This window comes from Brachyhypopomus gauderio, chromosome 10, assembly GCF_052324685.1.
Source record: "Brachyhypopomus gauderio isolate BG-103 chromosome 10, BGAUD_0.2, whole genome shotgun sequence".
In the NCBI taxonomy this organism is placed as follows: Eukaryota; Metazoa; Chordata; class Actinopteri; order Gymnotiformes; family Hypopomidae; genus Brachyhypopomus; species Brachyhypopomus gauderio.
This window is the reverse complement of record NC_135220.1, coordinates 6,391,793-6,415,740: the sequence shown is the minus strand read 5'-3', so window position 1 is coordinate 6,415,740 and position 23,948 is coordinate 6,391,793. Positions and strand designations below refer to the sequence as shown.

At 40.1% G+C, this 23,948-nt stretch overlaps 2 protein-coding genes across 6 annotated transcripts in view; one reads left to right on the top strand and one right to left on the bottom strand.

The window, feature by feature from the left end:
- The first annotated feature begins 368 nt into the window (after positions 1 to 368).
- On the top strand, positions 369 to 1,915 carry LOC143526250 (E3 SUMO-protein ligase ZBED1-like). Its single transcript, XM_077020893.1, has 3 exons — positions 369 to 529; positions 795 to 945; positions 1,282 to 1,915. Exons 1-3 carry the CDS (start codon positions 390 to 392, stop codon positions 1,357 to 1,359), a joined length of 369 nt encoding a protein of 122 aa, XP_076877008.1. The 5' UTR covers positions 369 to 389; the 3' UTR covers positions 1,360 to 1,915.
- A 1,983-nt stretch (positions 1,916 to 3,898) lies between these two features.
- LOC143525296 (nuclear receptor coactivator 3-like) overlaps positions 3,899 to 23,948 on the bottom strand; it is a 59,751-nt gene continuing 39,701 nt past the window's right edge. For 2 of the 5 annotated variants that reach the window (XM_077019029.1, XM_077019030.1), the window contains exons 10-22: positions 21,747 to 22,285; positions 20,479 to 21,578; positions 20,144 to 20,246; positions 19,549 to 19,704; positions 19,062 to 19,283; positions 18,215 to 18,320; positions 17,815 to 17,986; positions 15,556 to 15,876; positions 15,238 to 15,339; positions 7,429 to 7,630; positions 6,815 to 6,983; positions 6,303 to 6,462; positions 3,899 to 6,047 (exon numbers count right to left, since the gene is read on the bottom strand). In XM_077019029.1, coding sequence (XP_076875144.1) covers positions 6,036 to 6,047; positions 6,303 to 6,462; positions 6,815 to 6,983; positions 7,429 to 7,630; positions 15,238 to 15,339; positions 15,556 to 15,876; positions 17,815 to 17,986; positions 18,215 to 18,320; positions 19,062 to 19,283; positions 19,549 to 19,704; positions 20,144 to 20,246; positions 20,479 to 21,578; positions 21,747 to 22,285 — 3,364 coding nt within the window. In that variant the 3' untranslated portion in view covers positions 3,899 to 6,035. Of the gene's footprint in view, positions 6,048 to 6,302; positions 6,463 to 6,814; positions 6,984 to 7,428; positions 7,631 to 13,529; positions 13,674 to 15,034; positions 15,093 to 15,237; positions 15,340 to 15,555; positions 15,877 to 17,814; positions 17,987 to 18,214; positions 18,321 to 19,061; positions 19,284 to 19,548; positions 19,705 to 20,143; positions 20,247 to 20,478; positions 21,579 to 21,746; positions 22,286 to 23,948 lie in introns of those variants that run through there. The other 3 variants (XM_077019032.1, XM_077019031.1, XM_077019033.1) reach the window with 3 other exon arrangements.

Below are 23,948 nucleotides of genomic sequence, written 5' to 3'. Positions count from 1 at the left end.
ATCGGATGTGTGGCGTGTGAAGACAGTCAAATGCGTGTGTCTCATGCTCAATGCGTGACAGTTGGCAACCCTGCAGCCAGTAAACTTGCTAAATTATTGTCCGAAGCGATACAAGAGTGGGATCTTGCAAACAAAGATCCAGTTATTGTGACGGACAACGCTGCGAACATGATCTGTGCTGTGGAATGAACCAACTTGTTGCACGTTGGATGTTTCACCCACACACTGAATTTAGCCTCACAGGCAGCTCTCAAAATTCCAACTGTTGCGCGTTTGAGTGGCCGAGTGAGGCGAATGATAGCGATCTCTGCACACTGAGTGAGCTTGATATAACTGTCGCAGAGGATGTGGTGAAAGCTCTCGGACCTCTGACGTCAGCCACACTGGTAATGTCGGAGGAAAAGTCCCCAACTTTATCAGTCATTGCACCTCTACATGCACAGCTGCTTGCGGAGATGAACAAGGTCACCCGCAAGTCCACCATGATTAAGCTGCTCAAGACTGCTGCACACAACAACTTGAAATCAAGGTATGCTCACTTGTGCGTTTGAGGGACTTAGGTATCCATTATAATGAGCATAAATAAATAAATATATACAAAAGACAATACAATGGATTTCTAGTAAGGGCTATATGCTTGGTCATTTTACATTCTACAATTAACCTATTAACCCTAGGATAATACATGCAGTTACATGTACATAATACATGCAGTTTGTGCATGTGCATGCATTTAGGTAAATCTGTGTATATAATGCATTGTGGTAATTGATCCATGTGAAATTTATTTTAAGATATGTTATGCTGAAAGACAAGCTGTATGTCGCATCAGCATTAGACCCTCGTTTCAAGGCCCTGCCTTTCTTGACTGATGAGGCCCGTGACAACACATTTTCTAGACTGGTTACTGAAGCTGCTGGTCTGGAGCCTGTGGAAGCATCTAATGTAAGTTATGCAAATATAAAAATAACTTCTACAGTTTTATACAGACATACATTCAAAATAATCCCTTTCCTTGGGAATATTAAACAATAAATTCTCCTGCAGTGTTAAAATGGCACAATACAACAATGGTTTAAGGACCAATGTGTGCCATTAATATGTATTATATAAATTATATATTCATATAACTCATAGTGTGGTGTGTGATACCACCCCAATAATGCAGGGGTGTGGTACTCTGATAGTTTCATACTTTTTTTTCCTGAGTGTTTGTGTGACTGAATTTCCTAATCAGTTTTTCATTGAAGTTTATACTTCAATATTATCATCTTTCAAAAGCAACAATCTGATGGTGATGGAGCAGAGCACATTGAGCCTGTAGAAAAGAAGACAACTGCCTTGATTCTTTTGAAATGAATGATGCCCCTACACCACCCAAGAAACCAAAGGAATCTTCTGCATTGATGTCACTCCTTGGACCAGCCTACACCCCAAAATACACTTTATCAGAGAAACCGGCAGCTGACAAATCATGGGAAGAAGTGAGCCGATACAGGGAAATAAAACCTAAACCACTCTCTGAAAATCCACTGACATGGTGGAGGCTGCATGCAGGGGAATATCTCCTTTTGGCTCGCCAAGCCAAACGTTATCTTTGTATCCCTGGGACCAGTGTCCCTTCTGAGAGAGTTTTCTCAACAGTTGGCAATATTGTTACTGCACAAAGGAGCTGTCTCACTCAACATGTTGATCAGCTCCTTTTCTTGCAGAAAAATTTGACAATCTCCAAGATGTCAGAAAGGAGTCATGAATAAATCTTAGTTTTTGGACCTTAATGTTTACAATATTCAGAACTATGTTCATAAATGTTTTCATTAACTTAATTTGCACTTTAAAAGGCTGTTCAAAACCGCTTTTAATGCCTTTTCTGGTAAAGGAGCTATGTGGAAGTGTGTGCATTACATGTACATTGTTGTAGTATGAAGGATACATTAATTGATATTAAAAAAAGAATGTAACTGTTGTTCACAGTATAAACACTAATATCTTAATACATTTTAATAAAGTTTTAGTGTTCCTTGTATCATTACATTTCACATTCAAACTACACTTTTTATTGTAACAGAAATTTCCCTACAAGAATCCATATTGAATCGGATCTAATTGAATCGAAAATCGAATTGAATTGGGATCTTGTGAATCGGAATCAAATCGAACTGGGAAATCAGTGGTGATACCCACCCCTAAAGATAATATGCAGATATATTTGGTATTGTGCAGATGTACACAGTATACCTAAGTAAATTATGCACATATACCTTGTACACCTAAGTATATTATGCAGATATACCTAGTTTACCCAAGTGTTTTACTGGCAGATTGTTACGTCCAGCTCCACCCTCCTTCCCAGTCCCGTGTCTTCTGCCCTAGCCCCACCTTGTTTTTCCATTTCCTTGGTTTCCCGTCCTCAGTGTTTCCACCTGCGTCTCGTTTCTCTTTCCTGTTTCAATGTATTTTATCCCCTTGTTGTCGGTCATTGTGTTTGTAAGGTTTTCTGTATGAGCCACTGTTCTAGTCTCTCTGTGTTCTCTAGCCTGTGCTCCCCCCGCTTTACCTGTGGTAACCTGATTCGTTCTGTTTTGTCTTCATTATGTTTTAGTTCTCGTTACTCCTTGCCAATGTCACCTCTTCTTTCATCCAGTGCTCATTGTTGATTACCGTGATTTATTTAGTTGTTACCCGTCGTGCGTATATGCCCTTGTCTATTATTCCCCTCCTTGTTAATGGTTCCCAGTTTTACATTTTCAGCGTCTGCATTGTTTTCCCATCAGTCCTATCTCCCTAAGAAATGTTGGTTTAGTTGTAGTGTTCGTTTTTGCATTCCCAAGTTCGCATGTCAAAATACCTGTGCACTGCTAGTCTGCATGTTCGTTTGGTTCTACTGTCTTGTTTAAGTTGTATTTGTGTAATGCATTCATGGTTATTGCAGGGTTGCCAACTTTTCAAGATCAATTGGAGTGAGATTTGAACCTGGGGGGGGTGGCGAACATAAATTGTTGATTTGGGGGGGGGGGGGGCATCGAACGTAAATTGTTACTGGTCGGGGTGTAAAATGGACACAAATTAAGTGTTATATCACGATAAACTGATCGCCAGTGGTTGGCGCCAGAGCGAACTAGTAACTCATTAAATCATAGATATGGATCTGAGGTAAATAAGCCGCCGGTGGTTTAACTCAGCCCGTGGAGGAGCCATTGCCGGGCACTGCGGCCACGGTCCATAGTCACGCTGCTGTTTAACACCCCTCAAATTTAATGCCTCCACCGTTCGCGCAAGGTGTGTGGAGTCGCGCCCTACGGTCACTCGCGAAAGTATAACATTCAGCCTTAAAGGCTCAATATATAATAGTGGCCTTAAAGGCTTAATATATTATAGTGGGCCAGCCTGTCAGGAACTCCCGGGCCACTTTTTCTCCCCAGTCCGCCCCTGTGTGTTAGGGTTAGGTGGCTGTAATAATCAGTAGGAGTTTGTTCTGTGCCGCTTGTTCAGACTTCTACTGTGAAAGTTTTAACTAACCATAACCCTATAGCATGATACTCCAGTTCTAAAATCCCTACACTGCCTTGCCTTAGGTATACAGTAGTGTTAAAGGTTCTACAACTAGAGTATAAATAACTGAATGGATTGGGCCCAGAATACATTTTTATATACTTAAAGAACACATACCCAGAATGTTTCTTATTAGAGTAGAATTTGACAATGCAGAATGCAACAAAGCAGAACTGCATGTTTGCATCTTTGTAAAATTAATTTCATTATTTAAATTTTTCAGTCAATTGTTCTTTATACTCAAATCTGTAAAGTGCCCTGAATAGCCTTGTGTAAAAAAAAGTATGGTAAATAAATATGGTATGGTATATAAAATATAATTTTTGTAAGCACAGTTCTACATTCTTCAAAAAAATCAGATGCTCTTTGAAAATGAGTCAAAGCACACAAAACATTAAAAATCTTTCAATAGAAATTTGTAGTTACATTAATATTAACACAAAGAAATATGATAAATGCACCAGTGATTTATATCAAGATAAGCAAATTTACCCTTTGTCAATTTTTAAATCTATTTTTTTTACTTTTGAAAGCGATTGCACAGAGATATAATCTATGGGTATTTCTGCATTTCTTCTTAAAGAACAACAATATAAATCTTGGTGGGAATTAATTTAGATTAATTACTTACAAAACAATTAGTAAGCTATAGTGGAATGAAAAGTAGTCCTCAAAATTCAAAAGCTTAAAAGAAGTAGAAAAGAAAGTAACAATATTCAGAATATCAATAATCCATCTTTAACAAAATGTTTGTCTGAAATATAACCTTGTATTAGCAACTAACATATTTCAAAATTTGTCAATATTTTTCTACTGACCAAACAAATAAAATAACAAAAAATAGTGAAATCACTCACACCTTGAAAAGAAGGTGATAAAAGTGTGGAATCTACACACCACTACATAATCGACAACAGTGTCAACAGTGCACATGAAACAGCATTAAATGGAAAACAAAAATCTTTGGGCTTTGCAAGTGGTTACAGGTAGATTTGTAAAAAGCTCTAAACAATTAAACATAATTAAATGAGGAAACGCAAGAAAAGTAAGTACAAGAAGGTTGAAATAACAATGGTAAATTACAGCAGCAATGGACAAAACAGTCAAACAATAAAAGGCCAGTCAGAATGGTACTGTCACAGTTCTATTCACGCTGCTAAATTAATTTCTAACTATAGTGCAGGATGCCAAAGTGTCAGTGTTGCAAATCGTCTATGACAAGTTCCCAGTATCTGCTGCGAACGCTGTTGCCTCCCACCAGCTTAATAAGAATCTAAGAGTAGAGCTCTTTACCACTAGCATCACTGTAAGGAACAATTTAGAATTTCTTTTTACAAAGTTTCAGAATATCAGCTTTAACAAAAGGAACATCACAAATTTTGTGGTTTGCTTTAGAAATAAAAAGTGCTCTTTGAAAGAATAAAAAGTGGTATTAAGTTAAAAAAACTTAGTAATAATAATAATAATAATAAAAAAAAACTCCTCATCCACCCCGCCCCCCAATTGAAATATTGAAAATAAAAGCTGAATTGACTTATGTGCATAATAGGAAAATCATATTTTTAATACCAAGCTTGACAATCTGTGCAAAAATGGTATGTCATCTACAAAAAGCAGACATAGTAAATTTGAAGCTTATTTACAAATTCTATTCACAGACTGGGAAAGGGTGGGGTTCTGAATGTTACATCAGTCCTAATGCTGCAGTTCCTTTGCTTTGTGAAGCTGTTTCCTGCTCAGCTGAAAAATCAAGAGGGTCAGATTATTGCTTAAGTCTGCATAAACAGATCAACTCTGCATTTTTATTTGATAATCACCACTGAACGAGTCCTGCCACTCCTCTGCAGAGGACACAGAGAATGTCAAAGGTTCCTTTCCAATACATGAAGCTTCCAGTAAGGCTGGAATGACCAAGAGAAATATTGCAGCAGTCTTGTCACCATAAATCAGCTTTGCTCACCCACTAAAGTGCAGTCCCAGCCAATGGTTTGTTATCTTGCAGTACCATTAACAAGACAGATCCTACATCCAAACTGTCAACACAACATGATATACATTCGGAAATCCAGTTAGGAGAATTTGTCTCTTATGTTCAACATGGACTGTTTCACTCCTTTCATACTGTCCTCTTGTCATCAAACTTTGTTCCAATTCAGTGCAGTACGACTGTGAGGAGCGTTAGAGGTTAAGAGGACACTTCACATTTCAAGACATAAAAATGAACTGCACATAAAAACCTAGCATCTCTGAGGACAATTCTCAAGATGATGGTACTAATCACTCATTTAGTGAGTGAAGCTTTAGTCGTTATGCCAATTTGTGTTGGCATGTGTGTTGACATTGTGTCTAAGCTTTATATGTGCCATTTTTTTTTTTTCATATTTGTGTATATCTGAGATAGATCTGGCCAATTCCCTTGCAGCAAGAGCATAACTGGTTTGTTTCAAGAGTCGTGCATGAGGCATAGGTCTTGGTGCTGCTCTTTAGCAGTATTTCTGTGAAAACAGAGACACAGAAGGAGTGACAAAACGTTCAATACACATTTAGCACTATTTAACACCAATTACATCCCTCTCCCATTAACATGATTGGCCTCCTCATTCCAAAACAGAACACAAAGCACAGATACTAAAGATTTACTTAAAAATTTTTCTGAGCATTCTGCAACAGGATTGTTTTCCCTTGGCGACCAACAAGCAGGGAAACTATACAGTAAAATAAATGCAATAAGAAAATGTGAATTGTCTCACCTGGTCTGGGCCCATGGGCATCCTACTCATCATGCCCATATTCATCTGGCCCATATGACCACTGCTGGCACTGGCTCCACCTCCCATGCCTCCGTTCATCATCATAGCTCCGTACTGCCCACCAGAGCCCTGCTGTCCAAATGCCTGCTGTGGGTATGAACTGAAGACACAACATGTATACTGCTAAACTAACACTAACAACTCTCACGGATGCATAGCAGTGGGATCATTGCCAAATGAATGTTAGCTTCTCAGATGTCCTTTAAATGTTAATGAAACACACTTCCTTTCTCTTTCTAGAAACTGTACATTTTATTTTTTGAAATAATTTTTATTCCCATATGACTCACAAGAAAAAGACACCACATATTCCCAGTAGTGTCATCTGTACATATCGGACTTGAAACTAAAATGGGTCGAGTCCTTTTAATTTCTTTAAGCATTAAGGATAGAGTAAATGCTAGGGTTAGGGTTAGTGCTAGGCTCAGTCATGCTATTTTGGACTTGTTCACCTGTTGTGGCCCTGAGGCCAGACTTTCATGTCTGGTGCCTGGTACATTGGGCCTCCTGGGGGGTGCTGCATCATGGGGTTCTGCTGTAGTCCTAGGTGACTTGCCATCATGCCACTGGGTGGACTGCCTCCAGCTGGGGCAAATGAAGGGTCTCCCTGCTGACCCATGCCTTAAGATGAACAGTGCAGTAATGTATACATACATGTGGCAAGATAAAAATGACACATCAAATGACATGGTATTCAAAACTAAAATGCATCTATAGATGCTGACTATGGAAAACCAAATAACCGTTTTATAACACAACTGGAAAAAAATCTTAGATACAACTACAGTTGGATGAAAAAATGCTGTGATAACTCTGTTCTGTGAGAGTGCCAGCTTGATAAACACCTTGAGAGAATAACTTGACCAAACACTGTAATAAGGAACTAGCTGCCACCAATTATCACAATTATAATTTGCATAGTGTTAACTGGTAGAATGTCATTTGCATTATACAAAAAGACAAGATGTTACTTATATTATTTTGTTTGGTAGATATTTGCTCTCACCCAAATTTTGTCAGTGTTTACATTTTAGACCGAACTTTTACAGTTATAGGCCTTTCTTACCATAGCTTCCACCATAGTTGAACTGCTGCTGTGCGGGTCCACCCATGCCTGTGGGTGCAGTGACGTTGGGTGGAGGGCTAAAACCTCCAACTGCTGCCTGCTGCTGCTGTTGCATCAGCATCATCATTCTGTGTGTACGCATCTGCATGGTGACCATCTCCCTGCTGCGCTGGACCATCAATGGAGTGCTCAGAAAGCCAGGCTGCAGGTGCAGAGAGACAGAGTCAGGAGTTCACATGGACACAGTGACACACACATACCCCCATCATACACACACACACCAACCCACACACTCCCATTCTAATAGCGTCTATTACCATTATACAATGACATTCAGTGTGCATTCTCTCAGAGCTACATAGTGAAATAAAATAAATACAAGGTAATTAGAATATTACTATATACGGTGCGTTACTATATACTGAGTAATCTGAGCGGACCCCTGCCCAGGCTAGTGAGGAGTAACAGATCTCGATAGGTCACAGTTCTCGGTGTAATACCTGTTTAACTTAACAAGTCAGTAAGCGATTGGCTAAGGCAGCGTTATGGTAGCCAATCAGAGCCAGTGTTTTTACACACGTGCCGAAGCACACCAGTGACACACGACACAAACAGAGAAGAGGCAGAAATGGTGAGTCAGGAGTAAGCCGAAGAAAAATTAGTATTTTCAAGGTGGCGATATAAACATTATTTAAGAAAATACTTGAAGTTTTTTTAATTTATTTAATTAAGAATAGAGGTTTTATTGTTAAGTTTACTTCTGTTGTGAACAAACCAGTTGTCTCAGGTTGAGAGAATTTTATTTAATTTGATAGATGTAAATGCACTTTATATAGTATATAGTAACTGTTTATTTTTTTTTTTAAACAAAGATTTGGGATTTTAAAAGATTTTATCCTGCACTGGTCTGTTGATGTGCAATAAATATCAAAAGTGTTATGCAAATAGTTACTTTCCCTGGTAACGAGTTACTTTTATTATAGTGTAATTCAGTTATTATCTCAGTTACTTTTTTGATCAAGTAGTAACTATAACTAATTACTTTTTTTAAGTAACATTCCCAACACTGTGTACATGTACATATATATATATATATATATATATATATATATATATATATATATATATATATATATATATATATATATATATTAGTGGTGGGACTTTAACGTGTTCATTTCGATTAATTAATTACAGGGAAAATAACGAACTAAAAAAATTTATGCATTTTAACGCATTTAACGCATGAGACACTTTCGCACCATGGAATGTTTCTCAGTGCACGAGTTCCAGACATACAGATTATATGGACGCATGATGAAGATGACTGAAGAGGCTACGCTGATGGATGGGAAATTTAAATTTCCAGATGGAAGTACAAACAAAAATAGTGTTATCTGCACTTTATGTAGGAAGGAGTTTGCCTATCACAGGAGCACTTCTACCCTTCGTTACCTCCGCAACGCAAAACATGTTGGGGCTAACGCACAGGTCAGTAACGATAACTTAGCTGCTAAAAGTATTCCTAGTACGAGCAGTGTCGCCAGTCAACACTCGACCACATATCGGGGTTCAAATTAAGAAACAAAACTGACCAATTCACTGGCGAGATGGATTGCTGTGGACTGTAGACCGCTCTCTGTGGTCGAGGCTTAAGTAAGACGCGCGAGTTTAAACGACTCCGCCGTTCGTGCGAGGTGGGTAGAGTCGTGCGCTACGGTCACTCACGAAAGTATAATCCAGGCTTTACAAGAAGTGCTGCAAATTGCGTCAGCTGATGCAAGTTACGAACTGCCGTCCAGAAAGACAATGTCGAAGAAAATCAAGCAGCTGTATGATGAGGAAAGGGAAGAGTGCCACAGGTTATTGTGAAGAGCGCCACAAATGTGTCTCTGACTGGGGATCACTGGACCTCTGTTAGCAACAAGAATTATCTTGGTGTGACAGCTCATATTATAGATGATGAATGGAAGATTCAGTCATTTGAGCATGCAGAACACCACTTCTAGGTACTATGGAGATGCCTGTGGCAGAGGCCTGGGAAATTAAAGAAAGTCTACCATCTAAAATGGTATTAAAAAACATCTTCTGATTTACTTCAGTTCTTCTTATTCTTCCAATATCCTGAGCAAAACTCATTTTTGGTCAGAGTTTCCTATGTTCTGAAAACTGTTTGCTGTGTTTTCTGCACTCGTCTATTGGTCTGTGTAGTAGACTGGTGGAAAAATAAACAAGATGTTGAGATTTATGATTATGTTCATTGATTCATTCATCACTCAAACAAATTAATATTTCTCATGTGAAATATTAAAATGCGATTAATATAATGCAACATATACCATCTCTAGGGTTTACAGAGAATGATCCGATAAAGAGAGTGAGTGGTAGTTCTGTGGGCGCAAATGCCTTGTTGATGCCAGAGGTCAGAGAACATTGGCTAGACTGGTTCGAGCTGATAGAATGGGAACAGTAACTAAAATAACCAATCGTTACAACCAAGGCATGCAGAAGAGCATTTCTTGAACACGACAATGAGTTCACTGTACTTGAATGGCCTCCACAGTCACCAGATCTCAATCCAATAGAGCACCTTTGTGGAGGAAGTGGAGATTCGCATCATGGATGTGCAGCCAACAAATCTGCAGCAACTGTGTGATGTTATCGTGTCAATATGGACCAGACTCTCTGAGGAATGTTTTCAGTACCTTGTTGAATACTAACTTTTTTAGTTAGTAAACTAAGTAAAAAACAATCCTTAGTAAAAAACATAAGGATTTTTGTGCTAGGAAGAGTAGAGTACATTTACATTTACATTTATGGCATTTGGCAGACGCCCTTATTCAGAGCGACTTAAATTTTTTATCTCATTTTTTTATACAAGTGAGCAATTGAGGGTTAAGGGCCTTGCTCAGGGGCAACTCAGTCATGGCCTCATGTCTGGGAATCGAACCCACGACCCTCCGATCACAAGACCAGTTCCCTAACCACCAGGCCATGACTGCCCCTGAGTAATGGAGCTGAGAAAGAGAAAGCTTAAACAGTAAGAGGAGGCTGCACATTTCACATCTGCTTGTAAAGACAATGATGGGCTTGATGTGAAATATATAAATTAAGATAAAGATAATTTTATATTCATGTTCAATTGCCTGTATTTATACATTTCACATTATTGTGGTTTAATGTGGTGTTCTTCATTAGCAAAAACAGGTCCAATACTGGGAAATAAATTTTAGTCATGTAGGCCATGGTGTATTCAGTTATGTCCATTTTGATAAGGGAGATTTTCTTTTGAAATTTTGTGTTTCAAAAATGTTCAAAAAACATGCATTTTGTTAGCATGTTTTGCTAATAAGCAAACATGAATGTGAAAGAAGAAAGAAAAAATATAAAGATGTTTGAATTTCATTACAATGGAAAGCTTTTTTGGTATGTATATTACACTTGTCTTTAGCGATATGCAGACCAGTCATTTCATTAAGTCCACCTGTTTGTATCCAAACTCATTGTCCATTTTATCAGCCCTTACCAAATGTGTGCACTTTGTAGTTCTTTAAATAAAATATATGATCTGTTTCTCTGCATACTTTGTTTGCCCCCTTTCACCTTGTACTTCAGAGGTCAGGATCCTGTGGACTACAGTGCTGAGACTGAACTACCATCCAAATAATATCTGCACTGTGGTGGTCCTGACAATTGAAAAATTGTGCAAGAGGGCTAGTGAAGTATGCAGAGAAACTAAGATATTTAAAGAATAATTGTCATTGAGAATAGTCCATAACTGAAGAACTATAAAGTGCATCTATAAGTGGCACTGATTAAATGGATAAAGAGTCTAGATACAAGGAGATATTCTTAATGAAGTGGTTTGTGTAATATTTAAGGCTAACGTAATTTCTATGATATTATTTTTCGTTATAATACTAAAATCTGTTATGCTTTATTTAAATGTTACAGTGTTGATGTTTCTGTGGAGGACGAGTCTCTTGGAAGACTTGCGAATGATGACAATTTTAACCCAAACAGCACAATGAAAACAATCATGGTAGAGGGAAAGCCGCATTTATGTTTATTTGCAACAAGGAGCATTAGTTCTCCCGTGTGTGGTTGGCTCGTGCTCTGTCTGTTTATTCTGTGTTATGCCCGTTCGCTTAATGCTCATCACTAATTGTATTTCTTGTTTGTCTTAGTTATTGTATTTTCCGGACTATAAGCCGCTACATTTTTCCCCACGATTTGAACCATGCGGCTTATAATGAGGTGCGGCTTTTCTGTAGATTTTTCTTCACCCGTCAGGGGGCGGAGCAGAAAGTTAATCAGGTGGTAGGTCAAAGTTGTAAATCAAAGAAGAAAGTGCTCAATTTCATTTAGCACATGCAAGCAGCAGGCACGGTGGAGAAATTTTTTCAAACCATGTGTTGTACCAAATTCCGAGTCCCCTCATTTGCACACGCATAAAGACGCTACAGATGATATTCAGGAGTTACAGTGATTATGACTTAGTTCATTGAGCAGTCTAATTTTGTCCTAACTAGATATTTAGACATAATACTGCTGTAATACTGCGAAGTTGTGGTCAGAGGTATAGCCAGTGTGTTTTTTATTTAAAATAAGTAACACCCTTGATCCAGTGTAGCTTTGGACATAGATAATGCCGTGCCATTGGCTGTGATGGATAATTAAAGTATAGCTTTTATTTATGCATATAAACATAAATCAACAATATAATCTGTAGCGTCTTTATGTGCGGATAAATGAGGGGAGTTGGAATTCGACACAACACAACAAATTGTCGCACATGAAATGCTACAGGCACTGTTCAGAAACTGATCAGTTCAGTTAAATGTACAGTGAGTCCCCGCTTCACGACGGGGTAAGAGACTGAAAAGTCCGTCGTAAAGCAGTTTTTGTCGTTAAGCGTGACCCTAGATTTAGATATGCTTTGATTGTAAATACAGTATAGAAAAAAAAACCAACAATGTTCTTGTGCATGCGAACAGCGTGAGAAAGAGCGATCGCTTTGCCGAGATGGGCTGCGGTGGAGGCTGCGCTGCCTCAGCTTATCGTACACAACACTCCACTGTGCTGCCACTGCGCTGCAACTGCTCCTCCACACACCGCACAAAATAAAAAAAAAAGTTGGTCGTAACTCCGGTCCGTCGTTAACCATCACTGTATTCAGTTCAGTAGATATATGCGGCTTTTAGCCCGGTGAAGCTTATACAACATTTTACATTAAAAAAAAAACTTTGTAGGTGCGGCTTGTAGGTGCACTCTATAATGCAGAAAATACGGTATATAAGTTAGCATTTTTATGTTCCGTTATATTTATCTTGTCGCTGTGTGTGTATTCCTTTGTACTTATGTTCCCTCATCCTCCTCTGTTCTGTCCTCTGTCTGGTTTATTTAATAATAATAAAACAAATCTTGTGATTGCATCAAACCTGCCCTAGTTTGTTACAGTTGCGTGTTGGTTATGGTAACGCCTCGGACTCTCTCATAGACTTGACCATGGTTTGCCTTTATGACCCTGAGTATGGAATGGCATTTAATAAATCTTGCGATTGTGTCTGCCTCTTTGCTCCATAATGCTACTCGCGGTACACTGTTCTATGCAGTTTTGGGTTTTCTCCCTCCACTTGCACACATGAATCTTGACATTTTGATACTCCATGAAGCATCACATGTAATAAAAAATCATTGATCAGTCACCTTTTATCTCATTTCCTCAGACCACACTTTTATGCAATAAGTGTTTGTAAAAAAATATTTTATGCATTTTACACATTTCTATACATTTCTATTGTTTAATATTTTCACAATTTTTGTGAAGCACTTTGGCAAACTTATTTCAAACATCAGTATGATTCAGTTGTTTGAGTAAAAGTGTGGTTTCATATGAGATGTGAAAATCGGACTTCATCTTTCCAGCTTTAGGACCATTTTTATGCAGTACTCAAAGGTCAGTATGAGGCCTGAGATTTCTGTCAACATTCTGATATGAAATATACTATATTGCCAAAAGTATTAGCTCACCTTCCTTAACTCGCATATGAGCTTAAGTGACATTCCATTCCTATTCCACAGGGTTCAATATGATGTTGGTCCACAAGGTTAAAATCTATTTTAACACTGACAGGCAACCAGTGCAGTGAGTGGAGTGCAGGTGTAATATGATCCCTCTTTCTCCTGCGGGTCAGGACCCTTGCAGCAGCATTCTGAACTCACTGTAGGAGAGAAATAGAGCTCTTTGGGAGAGCAGATAAAACAGCATTACAATAATCTAGCCTTGATGTAATAAATGCATGGACAAGTTTTTCACTATCGGCAGGAGACAGCATATCTTGGACCTTAGCGATGTTTCGAAGGTGAAAATATGCTGTTCTGCATGTAATCATGATCTGTGATTTAAAGCTGAGCTCACTATCAATAGTGATGCCCTAGTCCTTAACACATCGTTTGACCTTAAGATTTATTTGATTTTAATAAGTATGAACATTATTCCTTTGTGAATCACTACCAAGAACAGGAACCTCTGTCTTCTCTTTATTTAATTGCAGATAATTGTCAGACATCCATGTATGTATATCGCTTTAGGTTCTAGAGAAATGTAAAGTTGAGTGTCATCTGCATATTGATGATAACTAATACCATGTTTGTTAATGATATGTGGTAACGGAAGCATATATAAGTTGAACAGTACAGGCCCAAAAATTGATCCTTGGGGGACTCCACAAGTTATTTTTTGATGTGTGGAGGAAGAAGTACCTAATGCAACATAGTAATCGTGCCCAGTTAGATACAATCTAAATCAGTCTACGACTAAGTCATTAAGGCCTACCCAGCTCTGTAGTCAATCAAGAAGTATTTCATGATCAACAGTATCAAAAGCAGTGCTTAAACCTACAAGTGAAATTAAGCTACTTCAGTGCAAAAAATGGATAAATAAATGAATGTGCAAAAAAATGATTCAACTGATGCACTAAAGGCTCAAAAATCCAAAGAAATTGTATTGGCAAAATGATTCAGATCATTGAAGTAAATCACTTGCTGAGATTAGCTTTGTGTGTATGTGTTTGTTGGTTTTTCATGTAAGCAATAAGGGGTTATTGAGGCATTTTTGTTTGGCTTGAGCCAAGGAATGCAACAGAAGTAGAATTTTGTTTTTAGGTCCTATACAGTGTGGGAGATATTGGCAAAATATTTCAAACCATAAAACTAAATAACTTGCTGAGATTAGCTTAGTGTGTGTGTGGATGGATAAAATAACCTAAATATCAGTTAGTGTGTTGGCAATGGCTAGAGAAGTGTGTTTATGAAGTATAGAGGTAGTCCTGTGTGATAGTATGTGTGGAAAAGCTAAATATCTGTATATTAGTAATGGGTAGGTATGACTAGAGTTAGTGTGTATGTAAAACCTATAGGGAGGCCTGTGTTTTTGTGAGTGCATGTGAAATGGAGAGAGAGAGAGAGGAGAGACAGAGACCATGGATTGTAAAGTGTTACAACGATGGGGGCAGTCTGCATGTGTGAGAATGCAGGTGTGCGTGGCTGTGCAGTCTCTGTATCGCTCCCTGTACTGCTCAGTATGGAAAATGAAAATATTCACCGTAGAGCCGTTTTTGGACGGATTTGGTCTAGAAGAAATCTGAAGTGATATTCGTGTTCTGCAAAAAAATTGACATGTCCAGCATTTCTTTAGATCAAAGGGAATGGTGGGTCCCTGGAAACCACATTTTAGCTGGTTTCGTAAGGAATGTCCTCATAAGACTTACAAACCAGTATGAGTCTGTGTGTGTGTGCATTGCCTACCTGTCCTCCCATTCCAGGTTGCATGCCAGGTCGCATACCAGGGTTTCCTACTCCAGGGTTCTCCATCTTCATGGCCATGCCCTGTCGAGACTGGCTCAGAAACTGAGGAAAGACACCGCAGTGGCACTGTGATTAAGCGAGGCTGGTCCTCCACCTCCTCTTCCTACCTCTTGCACCTGCACTGGCTGTTGCTGTGCGTTAGCTTTTTACTGTCAGTAGTATCAAAAAGACATCTTGTATTTTCCGTAATCTGTGAACTTATCTTAGGGTGCATGTACAGCACGTACAATATACTGAGTGTCCATCTGTGTGTGTTACCTGTTGCCCCTGGAGCCTCTGTTGCAGCTGCAGTCTGGTGGGCTTGGTTGCACTCATCATCCTGGGTCTCATCATTCCAGCACGGGGATGTCCCATGCCCCCCATGGCCCCCATTCCGGTGAAGCTGCCCTGCTGTCCCATTTGGGTGAGCATTGGGTTGTAGCCTCCAGGTGGGGGTTGGCCCTGCATGGGGTTGCCTCCATAGCTAGAGGGCATGGGCATGGATGGGGGTGCATGGTAGCCTTGTGGATACATGGGCTTCTGATCCATAACTATGGATGAGTCCTGCACTGAGAAGGGATCTGGATGAAGCTCTGCACCCTGATGGAAGGAAAGAGAGGGACAGAGAGAAACTCAGAATCATAGAGATAAACAGAGAAAGATAAGGTGAGGATGACATTTTTATGCGGATGATGACACACAGTTGTATTTCTCTTTTAGCAAAAACGATTTCAGTAAATTAGCCATTTTAACTGAGTGCTTAGACGCTATAAAGATCTGGATGAACTGCAATTTTCTTAAGCTGAACCAAGATAAAACGGAGGTTCTGGTTGTGGGTTCTGATCAAATCCCTAGGGAGGTGGAGGTGGCTCTTGGTTCTTTCACATCAAGAGTAAATGCTCTTCCTAGAAATCCTGGAGTTATCCTTGACCCTCAGCTACAACTCACTGAACACATCAAAAAGCTTATTCAGTCACGTTTTTTTCAGCTTAGGAACACTGCAAAAATCAAACATTCTATAATTTCAGGACTTGGAGAGAATCATACATATCTTTGTTTCTTCACGCATATTGCAATGCCCTGAACACCTGCCTTAGCCAAGGACCTTTGGCAAAGCTTCAGATAGTGCAGAACGCAGCTACGCGGCTTTTAACCAGAACAAGACGTAGGGAACACATCACTCCAGTGTTGGCCTCCCTTCACTGGTTGCCAGTGAAGTGGAGAGTGGATTTTAAGGTGCTTGTTTTAACTTATAAGGCTTTACATGCTGAGACACCAAAGTATATTTGTGAGTTATTAGTTCTCCATTCCACTTCAAGGTCACTGAGATCTACTGACAAAGGGCTTCTGATGGTGCAGAGAACAAAACTTAAGCAAAAGGATGACCGTGCATTTGCTGTGCATGCATCTAAACTCTGGAATAGTCTTCCTGTAAACATCAGTTTTTTATTGTAAACAATCCACAATTAACTTTTGTATTGTGGGGGTTTTGCTTAGTTTTACTTAATTTTGTTTTAATTTAACTTTAATTTAACTTTAATTTAACTTAATTTACTTACTTATTTGATTTATTTTGTTTTTATATGTTATGCATTTTATGTAAAAGTTTCATGTTTTTATTGATTGTCTTGTATATTTTATTTCTTATTTATTTTTTCCATTTATTTTTAGAGTTGTAAAGCACTTTGGAGCAAGGGTGTCTAAATAAATTTACATTTACAAGTTACATATTTATACAAATTCACATATACTTGAAATTATTAATTCACTTTTTATCACATTAAAAGAGATGGTACCATGTTTGGTAACAGCACAAGTATAAGTGTATTACATACACTTGTTGGCATTTGCTAGTTTGGTTAGGATTTGCTCCAGTACCTTAGCTACCAAGCTAGCATATATTTTATTTAATGGTTGTTTATTTTCAAAATGCCCAATCTTAAGATATTCACGTTCTCTCATGTTTTGGCCTGAAATTACAAGAGGCTTGTATTTGTAAACGTAATACAAGTAAACTATTCAGTCATATGTTTTGAAATGAAATACAGAAATACAATTTCCAGCATTTTTAAGTACTTTAGCTAAAATTCCAGCACTTTCCAAACCTGGAACACAATGCGACATTAATATTCATCAGGTAAATGTTCCTTCACCTGTTTTTGCAGGGGTATTTCTTTGCACTACCACAGATGTGTGGAGTCAAGCGCAAAAGTGTAATGAGCCTTACCCTGAACCCTAACCCTATGCCTAACCCTGACCCATAACCTCTAACCCTGACACTAGATAAGGTGAAGAATGGAGAGAGAGCTCAGTTCTGATTCTTTCTTCAATTGTGATTCTTGGTTCAATGTTACATTTTGCACTGTAGCCTCACAGGTATTGTTTACTTTTAAATCACATTAGAACACAACTGACAACAAATACTCTACCACTGCCCAAATACTTATGATCTTCACTATACATCAAATCGAAAACTAGTTCCCCTACCACTTGTGCGTACTCCACAGGTGGTGTGTGTGTGTTAGTGTGTGTGATGACCTGGCCGATGAGGTCAGGAATTCCAAGGGCCCTGTCGATCTCCTCTAGAGCCATGACGTCTGTGTTGTTGAGCAGTGAATCTAGCTGGTCTAACAGTGCACGCTCATCACTCTGGCCTTCAGAGGTGGAGGGTGGCACCAACAATTCATCCAGAACATTGCCAAACTGACGCCTGAAGGGCATACAAACATACACTACATCAATCGTTTTCTTATACTTATCAATGTTTACAGAATGTAAACATTTACAGACTTTTTTTTAAGTACCACTATAATAATAAAGATAATGATTATATTACATTCTTAATATAGTTGGATCCAATCAGTAGAAAATTAGCATTATAGTAGCTTTAGTAAATGAGTCCAATTTGAAATTACATGCAGGAAGGATGGTAAATGACCTGTTGTTGTCAATTCCCATAACACTGTCTGGCCAAGACGGAGACTGGCTGTCTAGACACTGTTGTTGGCCAAATGGACCCATGCCCATGGTCATATCAGTAGATCCTGAAAAGGGATACAAAATATATATACAGGTGAGAGTCAGCAGAACCTAATGCACAATGTCGAATCTACCTTGGATTCCCACGGCCTGCCTCCGCCTCTAGTCTCAGTGTTTTTCAGTTCCCTCCTTGTTGTCTGAAACCTCACCCCTCATTCGTATTCCCAGGTGTGTCTTGTTGGTTTTCTTGGCATGTCTTGTCTGGTTTTCATGTAGTCTGTGTTGATAATTTTTTGATGTCACAGACCTGTTGTTCATGCCCATATGTCTTTCGACTGTCTGTTTGGTTTAGTCTTTGTAATATAAATATGTGTAACTCTTTAATGGATTTTTACCTTAGCTTGCTTATACATCCCTGATTTTGGAATGTCCTTCATTAAACCCTGCTCTTCTCAGTGTTTGCGTCTACCTCCCTATTGCTCCATGACGCCTCAGGCGTCCTGGATATTGGAATTATTGGTACTTATGTATACAGAAAATTAAAATCACAACTCTCAATCTTGGTAATGTGTATTTTCCACTCAATGCTGATAATGTAGATTTTCCACTCTCCACCCAAGAGATTGGCAGCAAATATAAAAGTTGCTCGTCAGTTCAATCAACAACTGGAAATTTATTTTATCTTTGTTTCAGAAAAACACAAAATGTATTTTGTTAGGAGTTGAATATCTCTGAGATAGAGATTTGCTTTGTCCCTTCTAATACAGACTCCATCCAGACAGTGCCCTCTGTCTGAACACACGTACCTATGTCCATTAGTTGCTGCTGCAACATGGACCTGGTCCCAGAACCACTGTTGGACCTGTTGACTGTGGATCCTCCCATCATGCCTTTGGAGTTGTAGGCCTCCATGCCGGGGCGGACTATGGAGGCGTGACCTGTAGCACCCACGGGACTGACGCTGGGCCATCCCCCCAGTCCTCCCATAGGTGATCGCTCTGGAGCCCCCAGTCCTCTGCTCACAGTTCCTGAGGGGGACACATAAAACCTGTATGCTGATTGTTGTTCTGATATTTTAATGTACATTAAATATTTAATGTACTATGTTTAAACCCTAACCCCTAACCCTAACCCCTAACCCCTAACCCCTAACTCTAACTCTAACTCTAACTCCTGACCAGCCAAACATACCGTACTGATCCCAAAATGTATTTGCCAGTTTCTGATGATCAAAAGCAGAGAAGAGCAAGAAAGACAAAGCAGCTCAATTTGTTGCCACATTCATCCACATACCCATGTTCCCATGGAAACTATCAAGGCCTGGCATCACACGCTGGCCATCCAGATTCTCCTGTTTTATAGGACATGGGGCAGCATGGCAGGTTGAGTGCCCCCTGTTGTCTGATGGAGGCCTGTGGAAAGCTGCTCGGGGGCCTGGGCTACTCGTTTCTGGAAAAGAAAGAAGGCAACTGGTTCATATGCCAACTCAATTTTCTCACAGCCCCCTATGACAACCGTATGTTATGTGTGAATTCACTCAAGTAATGTTATACATCAAATCAAAATCAAATCACTCTATTGTCACATTAACTCAGGTGTGAAAAGTGAGGTGTGAAAATCTTCAGTTGATCATCCCTCAGATGTAATATTAAATATAAGAAAAAATATACATTAACTTAACACAAACTTAACAGCATCTGTTAGATATATACATGAATAAAGTCTGCTTTGTACAGATATACAGAATTTAATTCTGTAATACATATGGTATATATATTTAAATCATTATTACAGTATTGTAAAATGTCAGGTACATGGTGTCAGACATGATGTTGTAGTGATAGAGATGTAGACGTGATTAAAAATCATAGCAGCAGGATCGTTTTACCCTCATCAGTGAAGCAGTGCCGCTTGGTCCCATCATCAACCACAACCCCAACATTCCTCTGCTCTTGGAAGTCTGTGTCAGAACCTCTCAGGATAGTGTCCAGCTGCAGTACAGTAAAAACACTGCTCCAATACCACAACACACTTAGCATTAAGTGCAAAACTTAATAGTTTTTTTTATAAAATTTTGGCAGATGTACAAAATTTATATGAAATGCAAATTATAATATCTGGTGTAGTCTGTGAGCTTTACTAGACATTTTGAAATATCTTTTAAATATTAATTCAAAAACTATAGGCTCAAATATTTATTCAAAAAGGGTGTAAAGCACTCACCTCATCAGGAGGCTCAGTCTTGATCTTGCTCTCCATGTTGTCCTGGGCTGCTCTGCAGTGAGAGGTGCTGATGCTTCCTCCAGTAACAGCTTTGCCCTCCACATCTTCAGGGTTAGGGTTGCCCTCCACAGGCTCCTTAGAGTCATCCTTGTTGAGGAGATAATGGAGCAGTGCATGGGTTTTCTTCTCCTTGGGGCTGTGCTGCTCCTGTTTGGCCTCAGGAGCTCCTGCTGCCCCCCCTGGAGCTACTGTCGTGGCCCCTCCAACAACTGCATTGGCTGAACACTCCTCTGCTACCCCAGTACCTGTCTCTACCTTCCCAGTGGCCTCTGCTGTGATTTTCGCCACTTCGTCAGGTGTGTTCCCATTCTGAAGTAGCTTGTGAAGGATCTTGTGCTTCTCCTGCAGGGATGCTGTGTAGTGGGAGGGGCCTATAGCTCCAGACCCACCCCCAGTCCCATGAACTTGGCTCTGATTGGTTGAAGAAGACACACTAGTCGAGGATGGACTTGTGACACAGGCAGATTCTTTAATCTCAGAGGCCATGGATGGCTCAACACTGTTGGCTGTTGGTGGTCCAGCAGGGCCACTACCCACTCCCAATCCCAGCTCCTCAGTAGATGAGGTGAGAAGCTGCAGAAGCTTTTTGTGGCCCTTTCCATCTGGAACCCTCCGGGATAGCTCTGAGGGAGCAGTCCCAGTCTCGTTCCTCCCCTCCCCAGGATCTTTACCTGCTGCCCCGGTCTGGCTGTCAGGACGATCTATGCCACTGCTTTCGCCCTGGTGGGCGTGACTGTGGTGATGCTGGTGGTGCAGAGGGTGATGCTGATCTCCAGTCCCAGTGCTGAATACTCCTGCTGGGCTCTTGGACTCACCATGTCCAGTTTTGGAGGGTTGATTGGGCTGAGAGGAGGAGTGGATACTAGGACAGCTGTCAGGTTTGTGGGCTGGGGAAGGGGAGGTCAGACTCGAGGAGAGAGACGTGCCCACACCTTCACTAATGGCCTGAAGAGCATTTAGGGAACTGCTAGAAAAAGAGCTGTTACCTCCTCCTCCGCTTCCAGCACCCCCACTGCCTGGACCCATACTGGAATGCATACCTAATGAACACACACACACACACACACACACACACACACACACACACACACACACACACACACACACACACACACACACAGAAGAACCTTCAAACAAAATACAAACACAAATACAAGTCAAACCAGCGATTGAATCATCGATGCATGATTCCACCTTTGCTCACTCACCTCCTGGAGAAAACTGACTGGAAGATGTTTTAGGACTCCCTCGGTTGCGGGGAGACATGAGAAGTCCCTGCTGAGCTCCATTAATGCTGGGGCTACCCTGGGACGGGCTGTTCATACTGGCCAGACCATAGCCACCACTGGCCTGAAACGGAGCCTGCTGGTGATGCTGTGGCAGCTGCATTCCATTCATTGGATTTATTTGATTCATGTGGTTTGTTTGATTCATGTGGTTTATTTGATTCATTTGACTGATTTGATTAATTGAATTCATCTGGTTCATTTGGTTTATTTGGTTCATCTGATTCATTTGGTTCATTGGATTTATCTGGTTCATCTGCATAATTCGGTTTCCCATGCTGCCCCCAAACATTGACCCACCACCCATGGGGCCCATGTCATTCATTCCATAACTACGGTTCATGACCATGCTGCCCATGCCTCCACCCATGCCCATATTCATTTGGGCACTAGTGTTGGCACCACCCATAGCCTGCTGCCTCATGCCACCACTTTGGTTACCACGACAACCATTGGGCTCTCTGTGAAAACACAAGAAGAACGTGTATTGTTCCTTAGAGACAAATCAGTATGACAATGTGCCAAATCTAACAGACATTTCCACGTATTACCTACAAACCCTAACACCACTGTCTACTAATCCTAATATATACACAGTATATATATGTATGTATGTGTGTGTGTGTGTGTGTGTGTATACACCTAACCTCAAATGCTCCCCGGGGTGCCAGGCAAGGGCTGCCCACCGCTCTGGGCATGTGTGCACCACAGCCCCCTAGTAATCACTAGTGTGTGTGTGTGTGTGTGTGTGTGTGTGTGTGTGTGTGTGTGTGTGTATGTGTTATAAGTGCACAGATGGGTAAATGTGGAGGACAAATTTCGATTGCGGTGAAAAATCACAATTGACAAAATATGGCACATTTACATTTTTACAAAAATGGAAGTGTTAATAGTTTATTTTTGTCAATTAACAAGATGCATTGAATGAACAGAAAAGAAATGTAAATCAAATCGATATTTGGTGTGACCACCCTTTGCCTTCAAAACGGCATCAATTCTTCTAGGTACACTTGCACACAGTTTTTCAAGTAACTCGGCTGGTAGGTTGTTCCAAATAACTTGGATAACTAACCACAGATCTTCAGTAGATGTAGGCTTTCTCAAATCCTTCTGTCTCTTCAAGTAATCCCAGACAGACTCAATGATGTTGAGATCAGGGCTCTGTGGGGACCGTACCATCACTTCCAGGACTACTACTTTTTTACACTGAAGATATTTCTTTAAGACACTGGCTGTATTCTCAGGGTTGTTGTCCTGCTGCAGAATACATTTTGGGCCAGTCATATGCCTCCCTGATGGTACTGCATGACGGATAAGTATCTGCCTGTATTTCTCAGCACTGAGGATACCATTTATCCTGACCAGATCTCCAACTCCATTTGCTGAAATGCAGCCCCAAACTTGCAAGGAACCTCCACCATGTTTCACTTTTGCCTGTTGACACTCATCATTGTACTGCTCTCCAGCTCTTCGGCGAACAAACTGTCTTCTGCTACAGCCAAATATTTAAAATTTCAAAATTTTGGTTCATCAGTCCAGAGCACCTGTTGCCATTTTTCTGCACCCCAGTTCCTATGTTTTTGTGCATAGTTGAATCACTTGGCCTTGTTTCCATGTCGGAGGAATGGCTTTTTGGCTGCAACTCTTTCATGAAGACCACTTCTGGCCAGACTTCTCCAGACAGTAAAAGGGTGTACCAGGGTCCCATTGGTTTCTGCCAGTTCTGAGGTGATGGCACGGCTGGACATCCTCAGATTTCGAAGGAAAATAAACTTGATGTGTCTGTCATTTGCTGCGCTAAATTTTCTTGGTCGATCACTGTGTTTAGGACCCCAGTCTGCTTGGAAATCTTTGTCTGGGAGAAACCTTGCTGATGCAGTATAACTACCTTGTGTCTTGTTGGTGTACTCAGTCTTGCCATGGAGTATGACCTGTGACATGAAACTTTCTTCCACAACCTCAACCTGTTAGCAGTGTTTGGCTGTTCCTCACCCAATTTTAAGCTTCCTACACAGCTGTATCCGTTTCACTTAATGACTGTGTTTCAAATTGATGATCATTAGCACCGGTTTGGTATAATTGGTTGATCATACACCTCACTACAAAATCCCTGACTTTGTGCAA